At 36.2% G+C, this 26,090-nt stretch overlaps 1 protein-coding gene across 3 annotated transcripts in view; it reads right to left on the minus strand.

Moving 5' to 3' along the window:
* CRYBG3 (crystallin beta-gamma domain containing 3) overlaps positions 1-26,090 on the minus strand; it is a 532,216-nt gene that overhangs the window by 70,413 nt on the left and 435,713 nt on the right. For all 3 annotated transcript variants that reach the window (XM_077994302.1, XM_015129327.3, XM_001086806.5), the window contains one exon: positions 9,753-10,183. In XM_077994302.1, the coding sequence (XP_077850428.1) occupies positions 9,753-10,183 (431 nt within the window). The remainder of the gene's footprint in view (positions 1-9,752; positions 10,184-26,090) is intronic.

Here is a 26,090-nt window from a genome sequence, read left to right on the forward strand (position 1 = left end):
AGCATCAGAAGGAAACTCTAATGCCCTCTAAGACTCAGCACACAAAAAATTTCCATGCAAACCTATCCCTCTACTACTAAGATGGACAGTTAGTCTTTGATCTCCGGGTGCACAGAGCACAGCGTTTGTCACATTAAATCATAAAGATCTATGCACTTATTTATCTTCCCCACTAGCCTGGTGGCTATTTGAGGGAAGGTACTGTGTCCTAATCATCTTTCTGTTTTTAAGTGCCCCACAGAAGATTTGGCAAATTGTATATGCTTAATACCTTCTCATGAATTAATGAATAAGTAAAGCAATGATACTTAGTGCTAAGTAATCTATTTCAAACCAATGTCTTCATTTTTATATGTGATAATTAAAATGTTTTAAATTTTGAACTCTAATTACCTTTCAATTTCCTGACTATAAAAAATAGCATGCACTCATATGTTCATATGTTCGTATGAGCACTATCCACAATAGCAAAAACATGAAATCAACCTAGGTGTCCATCAATGGTAGATTGGATAAAGAAAATGTGGTACATATATGCCATTGAATACTATGCAGACAGAAAAAAGAAGAAAATTTTGTCCTTTGCAACAACATGAATGCAGGTGGAGGCCATGATCCTAGGTAAATTAACACAGGAAAACCAAATACTACATGTTCTCACATATAAGTGGAAGGTAAACATTCAGTACACATGGATCCAAAGAAGGGAACAATAAACACTGGGGCCTACTTGAGTGGGGAGGATGGGAAGAGGGTGAGGACTAAAATACTGCCTGTCAGGTACTATGTCCATTACCTGGGTGATGAAATAATCTGTACACCAAACCCTCACAACACGCAATTTATCCATGTAATAAACCTGCATATGCACCCGACTAAAATAAAAGTTGAAATTATTTTTTAAAAAACAGTATGGCAGAAAAATCGGATGTGTGTTCTACTTGATTATTTTCTGATTAGACATATGATCAACCAAACCATTACTATGAAATAAACATGAACAATTTAGAAATTCAGTTATCAGTATTCCAATACCTAAAAAATACATTTTATTGTCAACTTGAAAGCAGTTACATTAAGAGTTCTAGATTTGTCTAATTGATAAAAGAGAAATTATATCTCTTTTGACATGTAAAAACTTCACCAACTGTGTCTCTTAAATACTTCTTAAATTTTAGCTGAAATAATTCACTTCAACCTATATACTTCCTGGCCCCTTAAAATACTAACGCACCAGCACTGTAAAAAATTATGTTAGTTATATTCGTTTATTTTTACTGTCCATTATAAAGCACTAAAGGAGATGCAAAAAGAAAAGCTTTGTGTTCCAAAAATGGTTGTAGTTGCTGCATGAGTTTCAGGCTAGATCAAGGACTGTTACGAAAAAAACTTGGATAAGATACCACTATTTGACATTTGGGTCTTTCCTCATTGGTATTTTTTAAAAATCTAATCCTTATGAAGACAGAGACCAACGTATTGTTTTTATTAATTTCTCTATGTAAGCCTCTTGCACAGAGCCAACTATGACATAAATATCTAATAAAAATGTGATGGCAACTTCTATGTGTAAGAAAACTAAGTACAACATTCTGTTCTTACATATGAATCTTCCTATTGTTATATGCAATATGGAAAAAAAGTTTTGTACCAAACATTTTGTGTTTCATAAAGTAGAGATACTTCATACCAATTTTAATAATGTATCATGTTTTATTCAAAGTAAGCTATATGATAATAGGATTAAACATTTAATTTGTAACTACCAACAAAACCCCAAAAGTTGAATGAATGAATGAATGAATGAATGAATGGTGAATATAAAAATAAAACAATGAAAGAAAAAAGTTGGATAAGGCAACCAGTTCGTGAAAATATGCAAGAAGAAAAAAAATAGGTAAATTAATGCTATTGGTAAAATACCATATCAAAATATGTAAGTTATTCAGAAAATACAAAAGCCTTTCAGAACAACATATGAAGGTACAGAGTCTAAATAAATGACAGGTTTTTTTCTTTCAAACTTTTAACATTTCATACCTAAAACCTCCTGTAAACAGACTGCAATGTTTCTTTTTGCAAAAGATCACAAAAATAATTCTGAAGAAATCAATACCAATAAATGTTTATGGTCAGTGGAAATAAGAGATGAGGAACAGAAATTTATTCTAGTGTAGTAAATTTAGGTCCTCTTGCTAGCAACTCTCTCTTAATCAAACCTCAAAGCATTTTATCCTGCATTAATGCAACTTTTGATCCAAAAAGACTTCTCATAAAAAACAGAAAAAGTCCATTACATTTCAACTCACTATAGTGATACCTTTTGGTATTGGGGTCCTTTGCAGGGTAGGTGGTGGGAATCATTGTTTTATATTTTTTAGGGCTTTCTGAGTACTTTCAACGAAGTTGATTAAGTTAATTTATATTAAGTTACATGCACTGGTTTAAATTTCTAACTAATATGCTGCACTGGAGGTGGAAATATTATATACTTGTAATTAAAACATACATTCTTTAGACTAAACAATTATATTATATTTAAAGAATAGGAAATCAAAGTTACAAGTTCAGCTTCATATGTTATAGTCAGTCCCTTCAGGTACTAATGAGCTACACTCCCTCTATCTTTTTTTAAACTCTCCCTTTTTAAAAGGTTAAGTCATGCCAACATTATGTTTTAGATCATTCTTTCATGGAGTATAGTTGAGTTCATACAATTAAGTAATCTTAGGAACATAAAGTTGTTCTTTAAGTTTTAATTTTTCCCTAGTAAATATAAATGCCAAAAAGCATATAGCTAAAAATAAGCTGAAGATGGAAAATTAAAAATTAAAAAACTTTTTTTTCCACATTGTATTTAACAATAGGAGGATTCATATGTAAGAACAGAATTTCGTACTTAGTTTTCTCTCACACGGAAGTTACCATCGCATTTTTATTCTATATTTATATCATTTGTATTTTCACAAGCTACACAGAGAAAAGGGAGTATTAACTTCACGCATTTTGTAATTGTACATAGGATCTACAGCTTATGCTACACACCAAAGGTACATAATCCAAAGAACAGGGAGAAAAAAAGTAAAATATCTAAAAATTTCGAGTATTTAAGGAAGTAGGCATACGTATTGAAAATCTGAAAAGGTTTTACAGATTTTAGCCCAATACATAATTACTCATTATATGAAGGTTTATTAAGCCTCTAGGTAATACATACAGCTATGCTCTATTCTAGATAAATTTGATACACTTGATAATACAAAGGTTAACCAAAGACATGTATCATTCTTCAAAGAAAATTCTATAATAGCAGCCTGAGCGTAATAACTAGACTTATAGCAAAAGTACTTAATTCACATTTAGGAAAATATGGCAAATTATTATTATTATTATTATTATTTTCTGAGATGGAGTCTCACTCTGTCACCCAGGCTAGAGTGCAGTGGTACGATCTTGGCTCTCTGCAACTTTAGCCTCCCGGGTTCAAGTGATTCTCCCGCCTCAGCCTCCTGCGTACCTGTGATTACAGGCACGCACCACCACACCCGGCTAAGTTTTTATGTTTTCGGTAGAGAAAGATGGGGTTTCACCGTGTTGGCCAGATTGGTCTCGAACTCCTGACCTCAAGTGATCTGCCCGCCTCAGCCGCCCCCAAGTGCTGGGATTACAGGCATTAGCCACTGTGCCCGGCTAAGCTACTTTTTTTTTTTTTTAGCAGTAAGATTTATTTCCTTTCAAATTACAAAGAGTATCTTCTCTCATAATAGAAAAGGCTTTTTAACTTCTCTATGGAAAGCAAAGCAAAAAAAAAAAAAAAAAAAATCACAGGAGCGTTCACAGAAGAGTTTAGCATTATGCATATGTACCTGTGAAAAATAGAGTTAGAACTGAAAAAAAAATTAACCCAACAATAAAGTAGCTTCCTATGTAAACTACCCTAGAAACGTGAGTTAATATACAGAAAACAATCTAAAAATGTTGCCACACAGGTTTTCATAAAGGTTTTATGGATATTAAAAACAAAACTTGTATAGTCAGTTATAGTTTAAAAACAATGACAAAACTATTAAGTGAAGATCAAATCACTTACATTGCCTTTTGGTGAGGATTTTTTTTTAAACTCACTTTACATAGTAAATACAGGCTGAACATTCCTAATCTGAAAATCTGAAATCCAAAATGCTCCAAAATCCAAAAGTTTTTGAGCACCAACATGATATCACAAGTGGAAAATTTATCATTTTTTCTTCTTTCCAACTTTTATTTTAGGTTCAAGGAGTACACATGCGTGTTTGTCAAATGGATAAGTTGCATGTGACAGGGGTTTCATGTGCAGATAATTTTGTCACCCAGCTAATCAGCGTTAATACCCAGTGGGTAGTTTTTCAATCCTCATCCTCCTCCCACCCTCAAATATGCCCTGGTGTCTGTTGCTCCCTTGTGTCCACATGTATTCAATGTCTAGCTCCCACTTAGAAGAAAGAACATGCAGTATTTGTTTTTTCTGTTCTTGCATTTTATGTGGGAGTTTGCAATTTTTTGAGTTTGAAAAATCAGACCTTGGCAATAAGCTTGAGCAGCAGGATGTAAAGAACTCCCACATTAGCGTTCCATTAGTGGAACGCTAAGCATAAAAGGGTTAATTTGATTATGACAATGGTCTCTTAGTCCATCCATGTTGCTACAGAGGACATGGTTTCATTCTTTTTAATTGCTGTGTAGTATTCCCTGCTGTTTTTGCGCCACATTTTCTTTATCCAGTCCCCCACTGATGGGCATCTAGGTTGATTCCATGTCTTAGCTATTGTGAATATTGCAATGAACAGACATATGCATGTGTCTTCATGGTAGAATGATTTATATTCCTTTGGTTATATACCCAGTAATGGGATTGCTGGGGCAAATGGTAATTCTGTTTTAAGTTCTTTGAGGAGTGACCACACTTCTTTCCACAATGGCTGAACTAATTTACACTCCCACCAGCAGGGTATAAGGGTTCCCTTTTCTCCACAACCTCACCAGCCTGTTGTTTTTTGATGTTTTGGTAATAGTCATTCCAACTGGTGAGAGATGGTATCTTACTGTGGTTTTGATTTGCATTTCTCTAATGATTAGTGATATTGAGCATTTTTTCTTAAGCTTGTTGGCCAGGTGTGTGTCTTCTTTTGAGAAGTGTCTGTTTATGTCCTTTGGATAACTGGCTAGCCATATGCAGAAGATTGAAACTGGACCCCTACCTTTCACCATATACAAAAATCAACTTGAGATGGACTAAAAACTTAAATATAAAACCTAAAACTATAAAAACCCTATAATAAAACCTAGAAAATACCATTCTGGACACTGGCCTTGGCAAAGACTTCATGACAGACTCCAAAAGCAATTGTAACAACAAAAAAATCGACAAGTGGTACCTAATTAAAGAGTTTCAGCACAGCAAAAGAAACTAACAACAGAGTAAACAGACAACCTACAGAATGGGAGAAAATATTTGCAAAATATGCATCTGACAAAGGTCTCATATTTACAATCTATAACTCAAAACAAATCAACAAGCACCTTTGCTTTCTGGGTGCAAACTTTCAGGAGCAAACTTTGCTTCATGCCCCTAAATCATGTGTATGAGATGCAAATGAAACATAAATGAATTTTGTGTTTAGGCGTAGGTCCCATCCCCAAGATTTCTCATTATGCCTATGCAAATACTCCCCCCCCCCAAAAAAAAATCTAAAATCTGAAAAAATATTGAAAATCTAAAACACTTCTGGTCCCAAGCATTTTAGATAAGGGATACTTGACTTGTAATAACTTGTCTAAATTCTGAAAGCTGTATTAATGGTAATAAGGAAAATTATGTTTGATAGCATAGTAATGAGCATCTGTTATGCAGTATAGGATGTTTTATTACCTTGTTTAAGCTATTAACCCTTTTTAATAAGCCTTGATTTATTTTTTTAAAGTAGGAGCATTCGTCCATGAAAAAGGCAATGAAAAAATTTAAGTAAATTCATTCCTCCTAATATCAAAAAATTGAAATGTTTGTATGTGACACTGAAATCTCTTAGTAATTTCAAAAGCATAAGCTCTTTTATTAATTGATATGTAATAATTGTACGTACTTATGACGTACAGACTGATATTTTGATACAGGTATACACTGTGTAATGATCAATTCAGAGAAATCAGCATATCCATCACAAGCATTTATCATTTGTGTTGTGAACATTTAGTCCTTTCTGCTAGCTGTTTGATAATATATGATCGATTATTGTTAACTATAGTCATCCTACAGTACTACAGAACATTAGAACTTATTCCTCCTATGTAGATCTAGCTGTAATTTTATATCCATTAATCATCCTCTCCCTATAAGCTCTTTAAATAACGTTTTATATTTGAGATATACTCATGATCATGAATAAAAAACTTAAATATATCATTGCTTTTAATAATTCATATAACAGAGCCAAAACAACTTTAAAATAAAATACAGATTCTCAAAATTATCATTAATAGTAAAGGATTCTCTACATATATTGACCGGGCACATTGGCTCACACCTGTAATCCCAGCACTTTGGGAGGCTGAGGCGGGCGGATCACGAGGTCAGGAGATTGAGGCCACCCTGGCTAGCATGGTGAAACCCTGTCTCTACCGAAAATACAAAAAATTAGCCAGGTGTGGTGGCGGGCGCCTGTGGTCCCAGCTGCTCAGGAGGCTGAGGCAGGAGAATGGCATGAGAACCTCAGCCTCCTGGGTTCAAGTGATTTTCCTGCCTCAGCCTCCCAAGTAGTTGAGATCACAGACATGCACCACCACACCAGGCAAATTTTTTATTTTTAGTAGAGACAGGGTTTCTCCATGTTGGTCAGGCTGGTCTCGAACTCTCGACCTCAGGTGATCCGCCTGCCTCGAACTCCCAAGTGCTGAGATTAAAGGCATGAGTCACCACGCCTGGCCTAAATTATAATTCTTAAGCATACTGACAGCTGTCAGGAGGAAGTTGTTGAAACTGTAATTCTAAGCCTGGTAAACTGTGAGATTTTCAAAGCTAGGCCTGAAGGAAGCTGGCATCTCAGTCAAACTGGCAGTCAGGTGGTTTTCCCTTTCCTCCTAAATCAAGAACCACCATTCTTTGTTGAGGAGACTTTGGAGAATTGCCTTAAGCAATTATTCTGTTAACAAGGAATTAGTCTACTAACAAGTTATTATTTGGTAAAAATAAGAGGAAAAGTATCTTCTCTCTTTTTAATCGACTAGTACCAAAGAAAAAAAATCTGACCTAACTAATCAAAGGAGAAAAAGTACAAACTTCCCATTCTACCCAATTCCTATAACAACCTCCAAATTATCACCATTTTAAGTTACTTTAAAATGCTAGATGTCAAATGTGAGCAAGCAAAACAATCATCTAAAGAGGCAGTTAGAATATTGCTGGGCCCCACTCCTGCAGAGATTCTGCTTCCGTGGATCTGATCAGATAATGTGCATTCCTAATGAGGTCCCAGGTGATTCTGCTGCTGCTGCTCCAAGGACCACACTTTGAATAGTACTGCTTTAGACAATCGTATTCACATATTATGGATGCAGCACAATTGAGCCACTTTTCTGCTGTTGGATACTGGTTTCCAAATACACGTTCCTGTAATGTTAGAATGAACACCTTTGTACATTATCAGAAATAACTTCCAAACTTAAGGTTCCTGATATATATTGCCAATTGAATTTCCAAAAAATGCTACCAATTTGTACTCCACTCCTAGCAGGGTATATGAGTGCCAGCCTTATCAACTCTGACTCACTCAGGACATTATCATTTATTATTATTATCAATTTAATGGGGAAAAATTCTCATTTTAGTTTGCATTTCCTTGATTTTTTTTTTTTTTTTTTTTTTTTGAGACGGAGTCTCGCTCTGTCCCCCAGGCTGGAGTGCAGTGGCCGGATCTCAGCTCACTGCAAGCTCCACCTCCCGGGTTTACGCCATTCTCCTGCCTGAGCCTCCCGAGTAGCTGGGACTACAGGCGCCCGCCACCTCGCCCGGCTAGTTTTTTTGTATTTTGTAGTAGAGACGGGGTTTCACCATGTTAGCCACGCCCACCACCTCGCCCGGCTAGTTTTTTGTATTTTGTAGTAGAGACGGGGTTTCACCATGTTAGCCAGGATGGTCTCCATCTCCTGACCTTGTGATCCGCCCGTCTCAGCCTCCCAAAGTGCTGGGATTACAGCTTGTAATTACCTACAGGTAATCCCAGGGATTACCGCACCTGGCCTGCATTTCCTTGATTGTTAGTGAAAATAAACTTTTTTCACTTATTAACAGATTAGACCTCTTTTATTTGAAAGATTTGTTTATATTGTTTGCCTTTTCTATTGGTTAGTTGGTGTCTAAATTGCTTATCAGTTAAAGCATTCTCTGTCATTTTTTTGTGTATAATTTTTTCATTTTCCATTTAAATTTATTATTGCTTATGTTACTTGACATAAAAGAGTTTGAAAATTGGGAATAAGTTTTAATCTACTGATCTTCTTATTGATACCTTCCATTGCTATTATGCTTAGAAAGTCATTTCTTACCAAAATAAAAATGTACAAATGCTGCTTTTAACATTTTTATTGTTTTTAATATTTGTTACTCTATCTTCATTTACTTTAATACAAAGATGAGGAACACATAATGACATCACATTCTAGGGTTCAAGTTACATATAAGAGAGTCTATTTCTAGGCTGTCTACTCTGTTCGATTTAAATGTCTAGCAAATATTACATCAGTATGACACTGTTTCAAATACCACAGCTGTATCAATACATTTTAACATCAGGTGGAACAAGCCCCACAACATTATTCTTCATGGACAAACTCTAATCTATTTTCACAGAGCTGTAAGATAGGTCTGTGCCTGTATCATAAGTTTACTATGAGGAATTAACTGAAAGCACCTACATAAAGACACCTGGAAACTATAAAGAACTTCCTGGAAACTAAAAAGAACTGCATAACTATATGGTAATGCTTATATCTGACTATAATATTATTGATGGCTTCTTCAATAATAAATTCTCGAGCAGAGGTAAAAGTAAAGTCAATAAAACAAAACCTTACTAGTTACAAATGAATACTTTTATGTCACACAAAATATCGAATGGACTCAACAATGTGATAAACATTCCTTAATTACAAAATATTCCTTCTACCTCATTTGAGAGTAAAAGGAAAAACAAGTTGGTGTGTGTTTCCTAATCAAACAATGAAGAAAGTGGTGGTAAAATGTTCCTTCAATTCAAGCAATATTTTCGTTTCTTGGAGCTCTGTAAAGGTTCATAAAGCTAGTTTCATGAATAGAGCCCATTTAAATTGCTTTTCTTAACTGCTTTAATTAAATTTTACAGAATAAAGATATTGACAGAATAAGAATACAAACCTGAGGACCATTTTCCCTCAAAATGCACATATTGAATACGTTGCCTGTCCTGACACAGGAGGAATTCATGCAACAGAAAACATTACCATGCAGGGAAAAAATAAATCTTTTACTAAGACAAATTTAGCAGGCCCTGGATTACCTGTATGGTTCTCTGTACCATGATTAATTACTTGTATGGTACAGAGAATCATAAAGATTTTTACCCAGTAGTAGGGACACTACAGAATATCTCTTCCAATCCCACCAATTACTAGGATTAAAACTAAAGCTGAAAAGCTAGATCCAAAAAGCTCAATTTTTTGGTTCGATTAAATTTTAAACTTACTTTAGCAAATTAGTGGCTTCTTGTTCACTGTCTTGTGTTGTATCCAAAGAAAAAGCATCTGAGAGTTCAGATGAGTTGGAGTCCTGTTCTTCTGTTGGATGTGTCTGGGTTCTTAGGGAGCCACTGAAAATCTCTCTCTCCCTTTTGATCCCTTCTTCATGATGGTCACTGGGATTCTGTAAATCTTTCTCAGCTTTATCATGGTCATCTCTGAAAGAAGACTGCTTAGCTTCACCTAGAGATGATTTTCCCGAAATATTGAATAAGTTACCAAGAAACTGAAAAAAGCTTTCTTTTGGCTGTCTGTCACTTTCTCCTATTTTGGAATCTGCAGTGGAACTGGAAACATCATATGCCTTTTTGGGATCTTCCTGCACTGGAGGAGTGACTGACTTCTCAGCATGGTTCCTTTTCTCCTCACTTTGGCGAATCTTTGAAAACAAAATAGACAATAATAAGCATCATTATTTAAATAATAAAACAGACTGATAAGCTATTACAAAACAGACTCTGTGTAGACACCAGGATACATTTGTGAATAAGACTAATGGCTTCTGTTCCTTTGGGCAGTTCACAATCTACTGAAGGGCACGGTAAGCACGACCTTTAAAAAGCTACATGGTAAATGTCATGAGGGGAGAAGTACCGCACACATGGGAACCCAGAACAGGAGTAACCAGTCCAGACTTGGTGGAAGTGAGAACACAGACGGTAACTTGGGGGATGCTTCCTAGAGGAAGTGCACTCTTTGAAGGGGACAAAAAAAGTGACTATGTGATACTTATGCATCTGTGTGTGTGTTTAGTGGGGTATCAGCTCCTAAGGGAGTTTAATATGACTGGAGGTTAGGGTACAAAAATGACATGAGAGGTAAATACGGAGAGAGAAGAGACCACAGTAAACATGTGTATTTAAATTTAGCCTTTATTATGACAGAGCTAAGGGAGAGTATTCAAATTACTGGTACTTGAGATAATAACACCTCAACAGACCTCATCATTTCAGCATTGTGTTAACCTATAAAGCTGGCACAATATGTAACATTATTCAAGAAGATGAGGAAAAGACAGTAACATGGTACTTCAGAGAAAGAGCCCACTTGTGACCCCTTCCTGGTAAAACAGGAAGTCCTGATACATAATGTTAATGCAAACCATGGATAGCATCAGGCACTCTTGAAGACAAACACTTGCAGAAGTCCATTTTGCCTGCTCGTAATTAAGTTACTGGTAAAGCAAACTCAATTAATGCATACTGTGTGAGGCAAACTGAGCTGCTACATCAAAGAGCATGTTGGCATTCCACTTCGTGCTATTTCCAGATTCTAAAAAGCTTTAGGCCCATGAGCCAACTCACTCTGCCTTCCAAACATGCTCACTCATATAACTGTAAAAAGAATGCCCATCCTACAGTCTCTGTCGCCTGTTATGTTCGCTAGCCTTAGAAAACGAAAGGTCGAGTCGGAGTCAGAAAACAATCAGGACACCAAGTCAAAACCACCTTAGGGCATTTTAGGTTCACGTGAGAATGTTTTATAAAAACACGAGCTTCAAGAAGGCAAGAACATAATTATAATGCCATTTTTTCACCTCATTCCATGTTTTGATCTAAGTTCAAATTAATATAAAGGAGGATTTCACTAACCACTAAAAAAGATATAGCATATGAAAGGTTGAGAAAATATTAAAACCTATTAACTCAGCAAACTGATTGCAAGCAAACAATATTTTTAAGTTTGTTCCCATAGGTGTCAAAGGGGATTTCATGGCATTTTTTGATGTGTTAAGATTTAATACATCTTGTGAGCCTCTACATTTAGAATGCCACCAGCCTTCTAGAGACACTACACGTCTCACCTTTCACCAGTTTCAACTACAATTTGATTCCACTTGTCTCCACCTCACCCGTCCAACCTTCTGCTCATTCTGAGAGCTGACACTATAAGTCACCTGTGCCCTCTCCTCATATAAACAGGATAAATGATCTCTCAGTCTGGCAGTAGAAGATATGCAGTCAACATTTTGAAACTGGTCATTTATATGAAGGATATACATTTTTTGTTAACAATTGGGTTTATTGTAATTTTTAGCCACAATATTTCTCCCCAGCTCAAAAAGAGCACTGGAACGTGAAAAGAACAGTGACTAAAGCGGCTGCTCTTCCTATGTAGCCACTTGAAGAAAGCAAACTACAGGCTGTTCATTAAAATATCATAAACATCCTTAAAATGCTTCAGAAATTTGCAAAAGAGTCTTATATAATCTGGGCAGTGATTTAAAAGAAGAAAAATGAACAAGATTACCACTTTTAACATCATTAAAATCTCAAAAAAGTAATTTTTGTCAAAAATGTATTTATCTCCCTATTATTTTAACTTGCTCATTCCTTTCAAAGCGTAAGAGGTTGCTTTCCAAATGAGGAAGATACATTTTGTGAAACTAATGAAAGACTTTATATTTAACCTTTTTAAAATAGTAAATATATTTTTTAAAAATCACTTGTTTCTCCTTCCCCTCAACTGTCTGCTTCTTTGCTATTCCAGAATCCCTATAAGTTTACTAAAGAGTAGTTTTTAGTTCCCTTAAATGTTTTAGTTGCTTAATTTTTCCCTCATAATCTTATGAGAAACGTGTATTAGTAATTAAAACACCAACAACAAAAAAGTTTCTGAATTTAGAAACAAAACTAGCAGGAAAAATACACTGCTATTCAAAGTAAACACCTGCAATAAATTAAATAACAAAGAATTAAAATTTCAAGATTGATCTAAAGCAGTTGTTCTTCACCCTCAGCCTAGACAAGTTCAGCCTGCCTACAGGCCCTCATTATGCGGGCCCTACATCTGTCTGCCAACAGGACTGTCTACCATTGTAGCAATGAATGAGTAGAATGAAAGCACTCAGGATTTAGGCAAACATTAACAAAATGTTCATTCTAGCTGCTCTCCAAGATTTTGGTATTATGTATATACTATATGAATGTTACTGATGAAGGCATATGTATCTTTGGAATTTTCAATGTTTTTCCCTCATGTTCAATATGTTGTAATGCAGTACTTTTAGTCCAAATGCATTTCTCTATCTACTCTCTTTGCTATGCTGGGGCCCAACACAACAAAATACAGGAAAATATTATGTATACTGATTAATAAGATTTAGCTGAGGTCTTCAAGGAGCTTACAAGCTAGGAAGATACTCATTATATTAGTATCACTGTAGAGGGCTTACAAGAGATATGTACACAATGGAAGACATAATTAATGAGTGGGGATGTAGAGAAACCATCTTCTTTGCATAGAAGATAACATTTGAGCTTAATTCTGAAGAGTGTTAAGAATATTCTAGACACAAGCCATGGTATGCACAAAGACACAGAAGTTTGGAATATGTTTACTATGGCAGGGATATGGTTGAAAAAGATTGGAGCACAGAGGATAAAGGGTTCGATAAGATGACCAGTTAGAAGTGGTGGGTGAAGAATAACATGGTCACAGATAACTGAGTTCTCTAAATTAGACAACAATTTGAGTAGGTAAGCCAAACAAATGGACATGGAAAATAGAAAGGGAGGTGAGAATTAGGGCTCTGGGTAAGAGGCAGGTAGGGCAACAAACTATTTAGTTGTCAAATGTGAAATTTTTGGTCCCTTGTGATACACAAGTTGAGATGTCTGATAAACAGAGGCACATTTTAAGAATGCAGTCTGGCAATATACAATGTGAGCAGGAAAAAAAGAGGAAAAAACAAAAAGATCCCTATGGAAAAAAAGACAAAAAGGCAAAAACAATGAAAAGAAGAAACCAGTGAAAGAGACGGAGGAGATCAAAACCAGACCAGGTTAGTCTCTATAGAATACCAGAGATCTCCAAAGAAACAAAGAACCCTTCAAAAGGCAGACGGGAGTCAAGAATGTCAAATGCCACTGTAGGCTCAAGAAAGATGAGGACTATCTTCCTCATTCATATTCAAAAACATCAGGCACACACCCACCTTGGGAATTTGCCTTTACTCCTCTCTCTACTTAGAATGTTCATCCCCCAGATGAACTCACTCTCTCTCACCTCCTTCAGGCCTTTACTTGAAAACCATCTCACCAGTGAAAATTCTCTCAGCATGATCTAAAATAGCAGACTCCTCCACTGTAAAACTGCCTATCCTCCTGTTTTATTTTTCTTCTTGTACTTACTATTATAGTAAATACACACACAACACACACCTACAACATTTAATATGTGTTTCTTCCTTAAGGATGTAATATCCATAAGGCCAAAGGTTTTTGTCTATTTTATTCACTGCAGTATCTCTACCACCTTGAAACATGCCTGATAATAAGGCATGTTTGTTAGAGTAATAACAAACATGCCTTATTAACATGCCTAATAATAACAAACATGCCTAATAATAACAAACATGCCTAATAATAACAAACATGCCTCAAATGTTTGTTAGAGTAATAAATGAAGAAATGGAAAAGCCTTAAGAATGCAGGAGAAACAGTCATAACAGTTCAAGAATTCATGTGTTCAGTCCAAAACTTGAGGTGCGAAACAGTGAGTAGCTAACAAGGAAATATGAATAGTCATAAGTAGATGGGAAACCTTTTCAGAGATGTTTAACTAGAAGGAAGGAAAGACAAAAGACATTTTAAGTTCCAAGACAGAACTTACTGTTTTGTGAATCAGCTCTATACTTGTTGGAAAGGGAGTGACTATGGTATAAAGAGATGGATGACAGGTTCCAGAAGGAAAGGAAGGAGGTGATGATATGAAGAGAACAATATAATTTCTAATACTTCTAATAAAGACAAAGTATTAGCATTGGAGAGAAGGACATTTTCTCTGCCAAGTAAAGTGGCAAGGAGAGTGGCTGAAGCCTTATAAATCTTGTAAGTGAAAAGACAGTAAGGTTCAACAAATGGCTCTGACCTCAGTAAAGTGAAAGGAGAGAAAAGCTGAAGGAGAGACAAAAAGGTGAAACTAGGATTTGGGTTCTCAAAATTTAGAGAATTTGAAACAATGTTTCTGGGGAATACAGTCCCAAATGAACAGGCTAAAACTAGGTAAACGAAAAAGCAGTTAGGTTCAATGTAAACTTTAAAGTATTGATTCATTCAATAAAGAATCAACAAGACACTATTCTAGGCATTTAGATGCAATAGTGACAAATGTACCAAAATCCTGGCTTTCATGGTACCTACATTCTAGTGATGTCTGAACTTTTTTGCAGGTCTAATTAGCATTATTTTGTCACCTCCTTAAGCAGCCTGTAGCACGTGATGGGTGCTGTGGCAACGGGTACAGTAAACAAGGTCAACGTGCAGATAATGTTGCCCTGCCCCCTTGAGCAGTGAAACTGCTAAGCATCACATGTGCACCCTCACCACAGGGCCCCAAAACAGGCTGCCAGGAGTCTGACACTACCAGTGACTGTGCCCCTTTCATCAGTGGAGCTGAATGGTATACACACACCACTCAGAAACTGGGAACAGGCCTGCTAGGTGACTACTGTCACTGATGATCCTGCCCCCAGCAAAACCAAAGCCATCTCACTGCCTCCACAGACCCACATAGTCTAGGCCACTGAGGCACTCACAGATGTTGATGACAGCCAAAAAAAAAAAAAAATCATACTGTGACTACACTACTGTGCCTACCTAGAACCAAATCCAAAGCCAGACACCATGTATCACATCTGCAAGAAAAAATCTTTCCCTACAAAGCTACTCCATAAAATTGAAGGAGGTACTTATTCCACCAGATGCATAGGTAACAAAGTAGAGACACGAGAAACATGAAAAAGCAAGAAATGTAACACAAAGGAATGCAATAATTATCCAGTAACAGAAAACCAAGAAAAGAAAATCTATGAAATGCCTAAAAAGAAATTAACAATAAAAATCTTAAGTAAATTCAGCAAGATACAAAAAAATACAGATAGACAATTCAATAAAATCAGAAAAACTATTTATGATATGAATGATAAAGTCAACAAGACAGGTGTCACAATAAAGAACCAAACAGAAATGTTGAACCTGAAAAAAATCAATGAATAAAATATGCAATGGAAAGTACCAATAATAGATTAGATGAAGCAGAAAAAACTTCTGAACTTGAAGAAAGGCTTTTTTAAATGATCCAATCAGAAAATAAAAAGGAATAAGGAAAGCCCAGGAGGAAAAGAGATAGGAAAAGGCATAGAAACCCTATTTAATGAAATAATAGCTAAAAACTTTCTAAGTCTTGGAAGAATATAGACATCTAGATCCAGAAAGCTCAAAAGTCCCCAAATAGATTCAATCTCGAAAGGTCCTTTCTGAGGCACATTACAGTCATACTGTCAAAAGTCAACAAATAGAGATTTCTAAAAATAGAGAAAAATGGCAAGTCACATACAAAGGAATCTCCATCAAAATAACAGCATATATCTTAGCAGAAACCTTATTGGCAAGAAAAGAATAGAATGATACGTTCAAGTTGCTGAAAGAAAAAAAAAACTCAACTAAAAACATTATACCCAGCAAAGCTATCCCTCAGAAATGAAGGAAAAATAAAGTCCCTTCCAGACAAACAAAAACAGAGAAAATTCATCACCACTACATAGACTTTAAAGAAATGCTCAAGGGTGTCCCACATTTGGAAGCAAAACAATATCTACTACCATAAAACTACAAAAGTATAAAGCTCACTGATAGAGAAGATACATAGATGAGATAAAGTAATCAAACCTTATCATGATAGAAAACCACCAAAGATAAACAATAAGAAAGGAACAATGTATACACAAAATGATCAGAAATTAACAAAATGACAATAATACCTATCAATAATAACCACAAATGTAAATGGTTAAATTCCCCAATGAAAAGATATAGATTAGCTGAACTGGCCACTGCACTCCAGCCTGGGCGACAGAGCTAGACTCCGTCTCAAAAAAAAAAAAAAAAAAACAGGACTCAACTATATGCTACCTACAAGAAACTCACTTCACATATGGAGACACACACAGAATGAAAGTAAATGGATGGAAAAAGATATTCCATGCAAATGGAAGCGAAAACAGACTACAAGTCAAAAACTGCAAAAAGAGATAAAGAAGGTCATTATATAAGGATAAAGGGACCCAGTCAACAAGAGGATGTAACAACTGTAAATATACATGCACTCAAGACAGGAACACCCAGATATATAAAACAAATAGTACTAGATCCAATGGGGTAGACCCCAATATAATAATAGCTGTAAACTTCAAAATCCCACTCTCAACTTTGGACATATCTAGACCAAAAAAAAAAAAAAAAAAAAAAAAAAAACACTTAAGGAAATAGCAGATTACATTTCACTATAGACCTAACAAACATTTATACAACATTTCATCTAACAGCTATAGAATACACATTTTTCTCACCAGCAAATGGAATATTCTTCAGAACACACCATATTTCAGGCCACAAATTAAGTCTCAACATATTTTTTAAAAAATCAAAATCATAGCCAGTATTTTTTCTAACCACAATGGAATAAAACTAAAAATCAATAACAAAAGAAATTTTGGAAACTGTACAAATACATGGAAATTAAACATGCTCCTGAATGAACAATGAAAAAAGAAGAAAATTAAAACATTTGTTTCGACAAATGAAAGTAGAAACACAATACACAGAAACCTATAGGATACAGCAAAAGCAGAAGAGGGAAGCTGACAGCAACATCAACATAAAAAAATTATTTCAAATAAACAACCTAACAGTACACCTCAAGAAACTAGCAAAACAAGAATAAGCCGACTCCCAAATTAGGAGAAAACAATAATCAGAGCAGAAATAAATGACATTCAGACTAAAGTATAATACAAAAGAGCAATGAAACATAAAGTCAGTTTTTTATAAAAACAAAATTAATAAACCATCAGTTAGACTAAGAAAAAAGACCCAAGTAAAATCAGAATTGAAAAAGGAGACATGACTGATAGATACCACCATAATACAAAGGCTCATCAGAAATTTTTATGAATGACGATATACCAACAAATAATTAAAAAAAAACTTAGAGGAAATGAATACATTCCTAGACATACACAATCTACCAAAATTGAAGCAAGAAAAAAATAGAAAACCTGAACAGACCAGTAACTAGTACCAAGGTTGAATAAGTAATAAAAAGTCTCCCAACAAAGAAAAGCCCAAGACTACACAGCCTCACAGCTGAATTCCATTAAACTGTTAAAGAACACCAATTATTCTCAAACTATTTCAAAAAACTGAAGGAGACAGAATTCTTCAAAAATTCATCATTCAAGGCCATGCAAGGCCATCATTACCCTGATACCAGAACCAGACATAGACACACAAACACACACAAAAGAAAACTACAGGCCATTATCCTAGAATAACAAGATGCAAAAATCTTCAATAAAATACTAGCAAAATTAATCCAACAGTACATAAAAAAGATTATATATTGTAATTAAGTGGAATTTATCCCAATGATGCAAAGACAATTCACAATATACAATGCAAGAAACATTACATCAACAGAATGAAGAATAAAAACCTTTTGATCATCTGAGACAGAAAAACATTTAATAAAATTTAATATCCTTTCTTGATAAAAACTCTCAACAAATAGGTACATAAGGAATGTACCTCAATGAAATAACGGCCACATATGACAAATCCACAGCTAACATCATAGTAAATGTTGAAAAGTTAAAAGTTTTTCCTCTAAGATCTAGAACAAGACAAGAATGGTACTGTTACTACTCTTATTCAATATAGTGCTGGAAGTCCTAGTCAGAGCAATCAAACAAGGGAAGGAAATAAAGGGTCCAAATTGGTAAACAGGAAGCCAAACTGTCTCTGTTGGCTGATGATATGATCGTGTTTCTAGAGAACCCTGAAGACTCATCCAAAAAGCTCCTACATCTGATACATGAATTCAGGAAAATTTCAGGATAAAAAAATCAATGTATACAAATCAGGAGCACTGCTATACCCCAACAACGACCAAACTGAGAAACAAATCAAGAACTCAATCCATTTTACAACAGCTGCAAAAAACAAACAAACAAACAAAAAAAAACTTAGGAGTATACCTAACAAAGGAGGTGAAAGATCTCTACAAAGAAAACTACAAAACACTGCTGAGAGAAATCATCGATGACACCAACAAATGGAAACACATCCCATGCTCATGGATGGGTAGAATATTATGAAAACGACCATACTGCCAAAAGTAATCGACAGATTTCATGCAATTCCCATCAAAATACCATCATCATTCTTCATAGGACTAGAAAAAAAATCCTAAAATTCATATGGAACAAAAAAAAAGCCCACATAGCCAAAGCAAGACTAAGCAAAAAATAAACAACAACAAAAAAACAAATCTGGAGGCATCACTTCACTTGACTTCAAGCTACACTGCAAGGCTATAGTTACCAAAACAGCATAGTACTGGTATGTTGACTAAAGGAACAGAATAGAGAACCCAGAAACAAAGACAAATACTTACAGCCAACTGATCTTCAACAAAGCATACAAAAATAAAGTGGGGAAAGGACAGCCTATTCAACAAATTGTGCTGGGATAATTGGCAAGCCACATGTCAAAGAATGAAACTGGATCCTCATCTCTCACCTTATACAAAAATCACCTCAAGGTGGATCAAAGACTTAAATCTAATACCTGAAACCATAATAATTCTAGAAGATAACATCCACAAAACTCTTCCAGACATTGGCTTAGGCAGAGAATTCATCACCAAGAACCCAAAAGCAAATCTAACAAAAACAAAGATAAATGCATGAGACCTAATTAAACTAAAAAACTTCTGTACAGCAAAAGAAATAATCAGCAAACAGATAACCCACAGAGTAGGAGAAAATCTTCACAAACTGTGCATCTGACAAAGGATTAATATCCGGAATCTATAAGGAATCCAAACAAATCAGCAAGAAAAAAACCAGATAATCCCATCAAAAAGTAAGCTAAGCACATGAATAGACAATTCTCAAAAGAAGATAAACAAATGGCCAACAAACATGAAAAAATGCTCAACATCACTAATTATCAGGGAAATGCAAATTAAAACCACAATTGCAATACCACAATATTTAATTATGGCAAACATGACCATAATTTAAAAATTTAAAAATCATAGATGTTGACATGGATGCAGTGAAAGGAGGACACTTTTACACTGGTGGTGGGATTGTAAACTAGTACAATCACTATGGAAAATAGTACAGAGATTCCTTAAAGAACTAAAAGAAGATCTACCATTTTATCCAGCAATCCCACAACTGAGTATTTACCCAGAGGAAGAGAAGTCATTATATGAAAAAGTCACCTGTGCTCACATGTTTATAGCAGCACAATTCGCAATTGCAAAAATATGGAACCAGCCTAAATGCCCATCGACCAACAAGTGGATAAAGAAAATGCGTGTGTGTGTGTTTGTGTGTGTGTGTATTATATGTGTGTGTGTCTGTGTGTACACACACCGTAGAATACTACTCAGCCAGAAAAAGGAATGAAATAATGGCATTTGCAGCAACTTGGATGGAGTTGGTGAGCATTATTCTAAGTGAAGTAACTCAGGAATGGAAAACCAAACATCGTATGTTCTCACTTATAAGTGAAAGCTAAGCTAAGAGGATGCAAAGGCATAAGAATGATAATAATGGACTCTGGAGACTTGGGGGAAAGGGTGGGAGGGGAATGAGGGATAAAATACTACATATTGGGTACAGTATACACTGCTTGGGTGATGGGTATACCAAAATCTCAGAAATCACCACTAAAGAACTTATCCATATAACCAAACACCACCTGTGCTCTCAAACTATTAAAATAATTTGAAGAAATAAAAATGGGCAATTAATCTGAATAGACATTTATCAAAGATGACACACAAATAGTCAACAAGTACATGAAATATGTTCAACATTGCTAATTATCCAGGAAATGCACTTCAAAACCACAATGAGATATCACACCCCAGTTAGAATGGCTATTATCACAAAGACAAAAAGTAACAAATGCTGGTGAGTATGTAGCGAAAAGGGAACTGTTATACACTGTTGGTGGGAATATAAATTGGTACAATCATTATGGAAAACAGTATGGAGGTTGCTCCAAAAACCAAAAATAAACTACCATGGGATCCGGCAATCCCACTTCTAAATACACATCTAAGGAAAAGGAAATCAGTATGTCAAAGACATATCTGCACACCCATGTTTATTGCAGCACTATTTACAACAGCCAAGTATGGAATTAACCTAAGTGTCCATCAACAGACAAATGGAAAAAGAAAATGTGGTTTATGTACACACAATGAAATACTATTCAGCCATAAAAAAAGAATGAAACTCCATCATTCGCAGCAATGTAGATGATCCTGGAGGACACTATGTGAAATGAAATAAGTCAAGCAGAGAAAGAAATACTGCATGGTCTCATTCACATATGGAAGCTGAAACATTTGGTCTCAGAGGTAAAATGGTGGTTACTAGAGGTTGGCAAGGGTAGAGGAGAGGGAGATAAAAAGAGGTTGATTAGTGGATACAGAATTAAAGCTAGATAGAAGGAATAAATTCTAGAGTTATATAGCACTTCAGGGTAACTACAGTTAACAATTATTTATTGTGTATTTTTAAATAGCTAAAAGAAAAAACATTGAGTCTTCCTAGGAAATGATACATGTTTGAGGTTATGGATATGCTAATTACCCTGATTTGATAATTACACATTATATATGTGTATCAAAATATCACTCAGTACAGCATGGATATGTACGATTACCTGTCAATTTTTTCAAAGCATCTGAGTAGAAAACATGGAATGGCCAAGTAATTCTTCCTTTACTGTCTCTAGCACCTGGCTTGGTCCTCCTTTCTACCACAGGCTTTGGCTTCACTGTGCATACCAAGAACAACCCTTTAGACCACCCTGACTCCCCACCCCACCTGGGTTCCTTGGCACTCTCAACTCCAATGCCCTCCACTTCGACTCCCCACTTCCCTGCCCTTTGGCTAATCCTCGCCCTTGTCCTGACCCATAACTGCATTGCTTCGGGCTCTGCATCTCAGGCATTCCCCCGCATTCACACCTGCTCATCTTTTCAGCTCCCTTACCCAATTGTCCTAGGTGTACCCATCACACCAGTTCTCCTGCCTCATCACAGCTTCTGCCCTGATTCTTACTCTGTCCCTTTCAGTTCCAAAAAATGTTCCTATCTTCTCTATCCAGATCTCAAATATGGCCAATTACCTCAAAGTCTCTTTCTTTTGTTCCTTGGTCACCCCTATCCAGAAAACTCCAGATTTCTCTTTTCCAAATAGGTGACTTGAGTCTCACTTAAAAACTCTGCAGGGATATGCAGAGCTATACAGATTCAGGATGCCAATCATTCATGATTTACAGCCTCAGCTTAAAATAAGTCTGCAACCTTTTCCCATTTTTCACAGCAGCTATTTCAAACCCTTCTCGCATCCTTTTAGCCATCCCTTCAACTATCCCATTCACTTGCTCAGAAGAGTATCAGAAAGAGTACTTCAGAAGAGCTCAGAAAGCCTTGTTTTTCAGAGAGACACTCCCTCACAGTCCTGTCACTACTTGCATCACAACAGCCATAGCAACAACAGCAGCAGCAGCATCTAGCCCACTTCCTTCACTGACCCTTGCAAAAAGGAGCAACAATTCCACCTCCCAAAGCTAATTCCTTCACCAGAGCACCAGTTCATAATCCTCGGTGTCCCTCACCGAGGAACCTCAGTTGCTGATCTGGCCCTTCCATGAGCTTCCACCATTCAAAAGTATATCCAGAGACAGCCTTTTCCTCTGTCCTCATTACTAACCTCCTTAGAAAGGAGTTACCAATCCTCCCCATTTCTTTCCCTTTGCTCCCAATCACTTCCTAAGTCCCAACAATTGGGCTGCCTCCCCAGTAATCCTAACCATGACCTTTCAGAGGCACCATTCTAATGACTAATCAATCCAATGGACTGTTCTTCTGTCCTGATCTTAAATGATGTGTCTGCAGAATGTGAGACGGAATCTCTTCCTGAAAACCATTCTTCCTTTAGATTCCACAGCATCACTCTGAGGTTTCCCTTCTTACTCTCTGAATACTCTCTTCATCTCTTTCACATTCACTTCTTGTAGCCATTCCTCATATATCATGCTCCTCCAATTTCCAGCCTATATCAGCTTTTCCTTCATGCTCTTATGAAATCTCTTGCCCACAGACTCAAATATTCAGACGATGATCCTCAGATTTGCATCCCTAGCTCAGATTCCTAAACTATCAACCAGACATCTATCTCCATACCTGGATGCTTCACTGGACCTCAAACTCAAAACATTCCAAACTGAACTTGGCTATGCTATGTCTCCTTTCTTCCTTCTATAAAGTTTAAAATTCCCACTTGTTAAAGTCAGAGAAAACGTCAGGACACCATCACCATAACCTCACCCCTAGAACAGTGTTATCAGTGGCCTAACTGGATTTGTTGATACCGTATCTGTTATTTTCCACTCTATTCTCCAGACAAAAACCACAGCAATCTTCTAGAAGCCAAATATGATCATTCTTAAAGCCGTCCAATGGCTGAGCATTGTCATCAGGATAAAATCCAAGCTCCCTGGCATTGCCTTCAAGGTCTTGGTGGATCTAGCCCCCATGGCTTTCTCCAGTTTCATCTCTGACCACTCACAATGCTTGCAATGCCTACTGTCTTCATAAGCATTACTATTCACTATCTCCTCCTTCCTCTCTCCCTCCCTACCTTTCTCTCTCTCTCACACTACTGTATATCTTTGCACAATGCTATTCCCACTGCTGGGACTTATCCCTTGCTCTCTTTGCCTGGAAAATTTCTTCTACAATCCAAGTTTTTCAGGATGGAAATTACATTTATGTTCTTCCAGTGTATATCCCAAACATCCTACGTCTTCCTTGACACCACAGGGTGTAGGTAAACAATAATCTTACATACTTTCATCATGAGGAGGACTATTACTGAAGTTATTAACGGTAACTAAAATTTGGCATTCATAAACTAAAACCCGCTCCTTATAAAATATTTCTAGTTAATGTTCTACTAAGACATCTGGCTGCCACATATTACTTGGAAATTTTGCCAAAAGTTGAAATTCCACCACCAATACTTGAAATTCCCAATTTTGGGAATAAAGCCCTTTTTTTTTTTTTTTGAGACAGAGTCTTGCTCTGTCGCCCAGGCTGGAGTGCAGTGGTACAATCTGAGCTCACAAAACCTACACCTCCCAGATTCAAGCCATTCTTCTACCTCAGCCTCCCAAGTAAATGGGATTACAGGCACACGCCCACCACGCCCATCTAATTTTTGTATTTTTAATAGAGACAGGATTTCACCATGTTGGTCAGGCTGGTCTCCATTTCCTGATCTCAAGTGATCTACCCACCTCAGCCTCCCAATGTGCTGGGATTACAGGCTGATGTTAAAATCTTAAATCAAAATCAGTACCTTTATAAACAGTTTCGTTGTGGTGGGTTGTCTGATTAACTCCTTAGTGAGTACTGATACATATTCATGTCAATATTTTTCAATAAATGGATTTTACAACTAATGTTAAGTTGTAAAGATGAATTGTTTATACTCCTATTGTTAAAATAATTTTGCTTCAAAGATAACATTAGATCGTTATCACAGAATTATTCTTTTCACTAGAAAATGACAACAGGTAAGGTAGGTGGGCAACTACTTTGCCTGAATGCAGCTGGTTATAGTTTAAAACAATAAGCTATATGCAAGTCTTATATCATCACACATCAGTGTTATGATCAGTTCTAAGATGTAATTAATAACTTATTACTAAGATTATTTTAAAAGCTAAAATTTTACCTTCTAAAAATGTTCTGGTATAGAATCAAAGTTATATCTGGAGTGTTACTTTCACTGTTTTCAAATACACATAATTTTTGATAAAGAGATGTAGTTACACGTACTATTAAAATAAGTACCCTTACCCACAGGTGACCCAAAACAGTTACCTCTCACATGTATCAGAGAAAAAATATGGGTGAAATTGCTGATCTAAATAAGAAAAGTATGAGTTATACAGTATCATGGGTATGGCTATGAAGCAAGGGCTGTTGATGGGCCTTAGTTCAATGGGAAGGGGGATAAAATACTAGATTCATTCCCAGGTGTCAAGACTGGGTAGTGTGGTGGTACTTCTAGAAACAGCAGAAAGCTAAAATAAAATGAATTCAACTTTGAGTATGTCAAACTTTAGCTGAGAGGAGAGGTCCATGAAATAGCAGGCTTTATCACCCTGAAGCTCAGGATATATGCTGGGCTAAAGGAACATATATGAGCTAGTCATTGGCCAAGACGCAGGCAGAAATCAAATCAACCAGGGCAGGTATATAAAGAGAGAAGAGAAAAGAACAAGAAAAGGAATGGGAGGAAAGCCATTCCCTCCTTTTATGATATAAGTATTTCAGCAAAAGCACTGGGCCAGAATAATAAATGCTTTTGATTCTCTAAGAGCTTTCTGGGGCTTACTCTTGTGTTCCAGAATCAGTATCTGACACCTGTAAAGGCAAATTTTCTCATAAAAATCTAGAGTACATACATGATCCTTCATATTCAGTTTTCATTTTGATAAGATACTCCCTCATACCACAATGTAGGACTATTCCAGGTACACCATAGTTGAAGTGACTGCAAATCAAACCAGATACCTTACAACACAAATCAATTCAATAACTACAAGATGTCAAGTCCCCAGACTACCATCAGCCACAATGATAGGCTTAAGCCCTGGCAGTCCATTTGGTCATCTGGATAGCGCAGTAACACACAGTGCATTTTCCATTTCGGGCACTCCAATAGCACACATTTTTTTTTTCAGAAGCAATCAAGAGGCAAGATTTTGACTTCCAGCTAAAGTTAAATATGGTATGCCTTCTTGTACATACCTTCTTCTCAAACATCATGCAGAATCAATATTTCAAATATCTGCCTTCTATACTATTCACCCAGAATAAATCACCACCATTTTCAAGCAACGATTCACAGTATCTCTAAGTTTTAGTCAGACTATATGGCAAGAAGGCAATCATTTTACCAAGTACCTTCTCTGTGTCAGGCATTGTAAAATACTTAACATGTTATCTCAGTTAATTCTAAAACACCTCTGTGAAATAAGGACCCACCCCACTACAGGTCAATAAACCAGAATTCAGAGAGGTTAAATACATTCCCAAAGGTACCAAGCTACCACCTGGAAGATCTAGGATTGAAGTCCAGGCATATCTGGTTACAAAGACTGTGTTCTTTCCATCATTAC

Source organism: Macaca mulatta, chromosome 2 (assembly GCF_049350105.2).
Source record: "Macaca mulatta isolate MMU2019108-1 chromosome 2, T2T-MMU8v2.0, whole genome shotgun sequence".
In the NCBI taxonomy this organism is placed as follows: Eukaryota; Metazoa; Chordata; class Mammalia; order Primates; family Cercopithecidae; genus Macaca; species Macaca mulatta.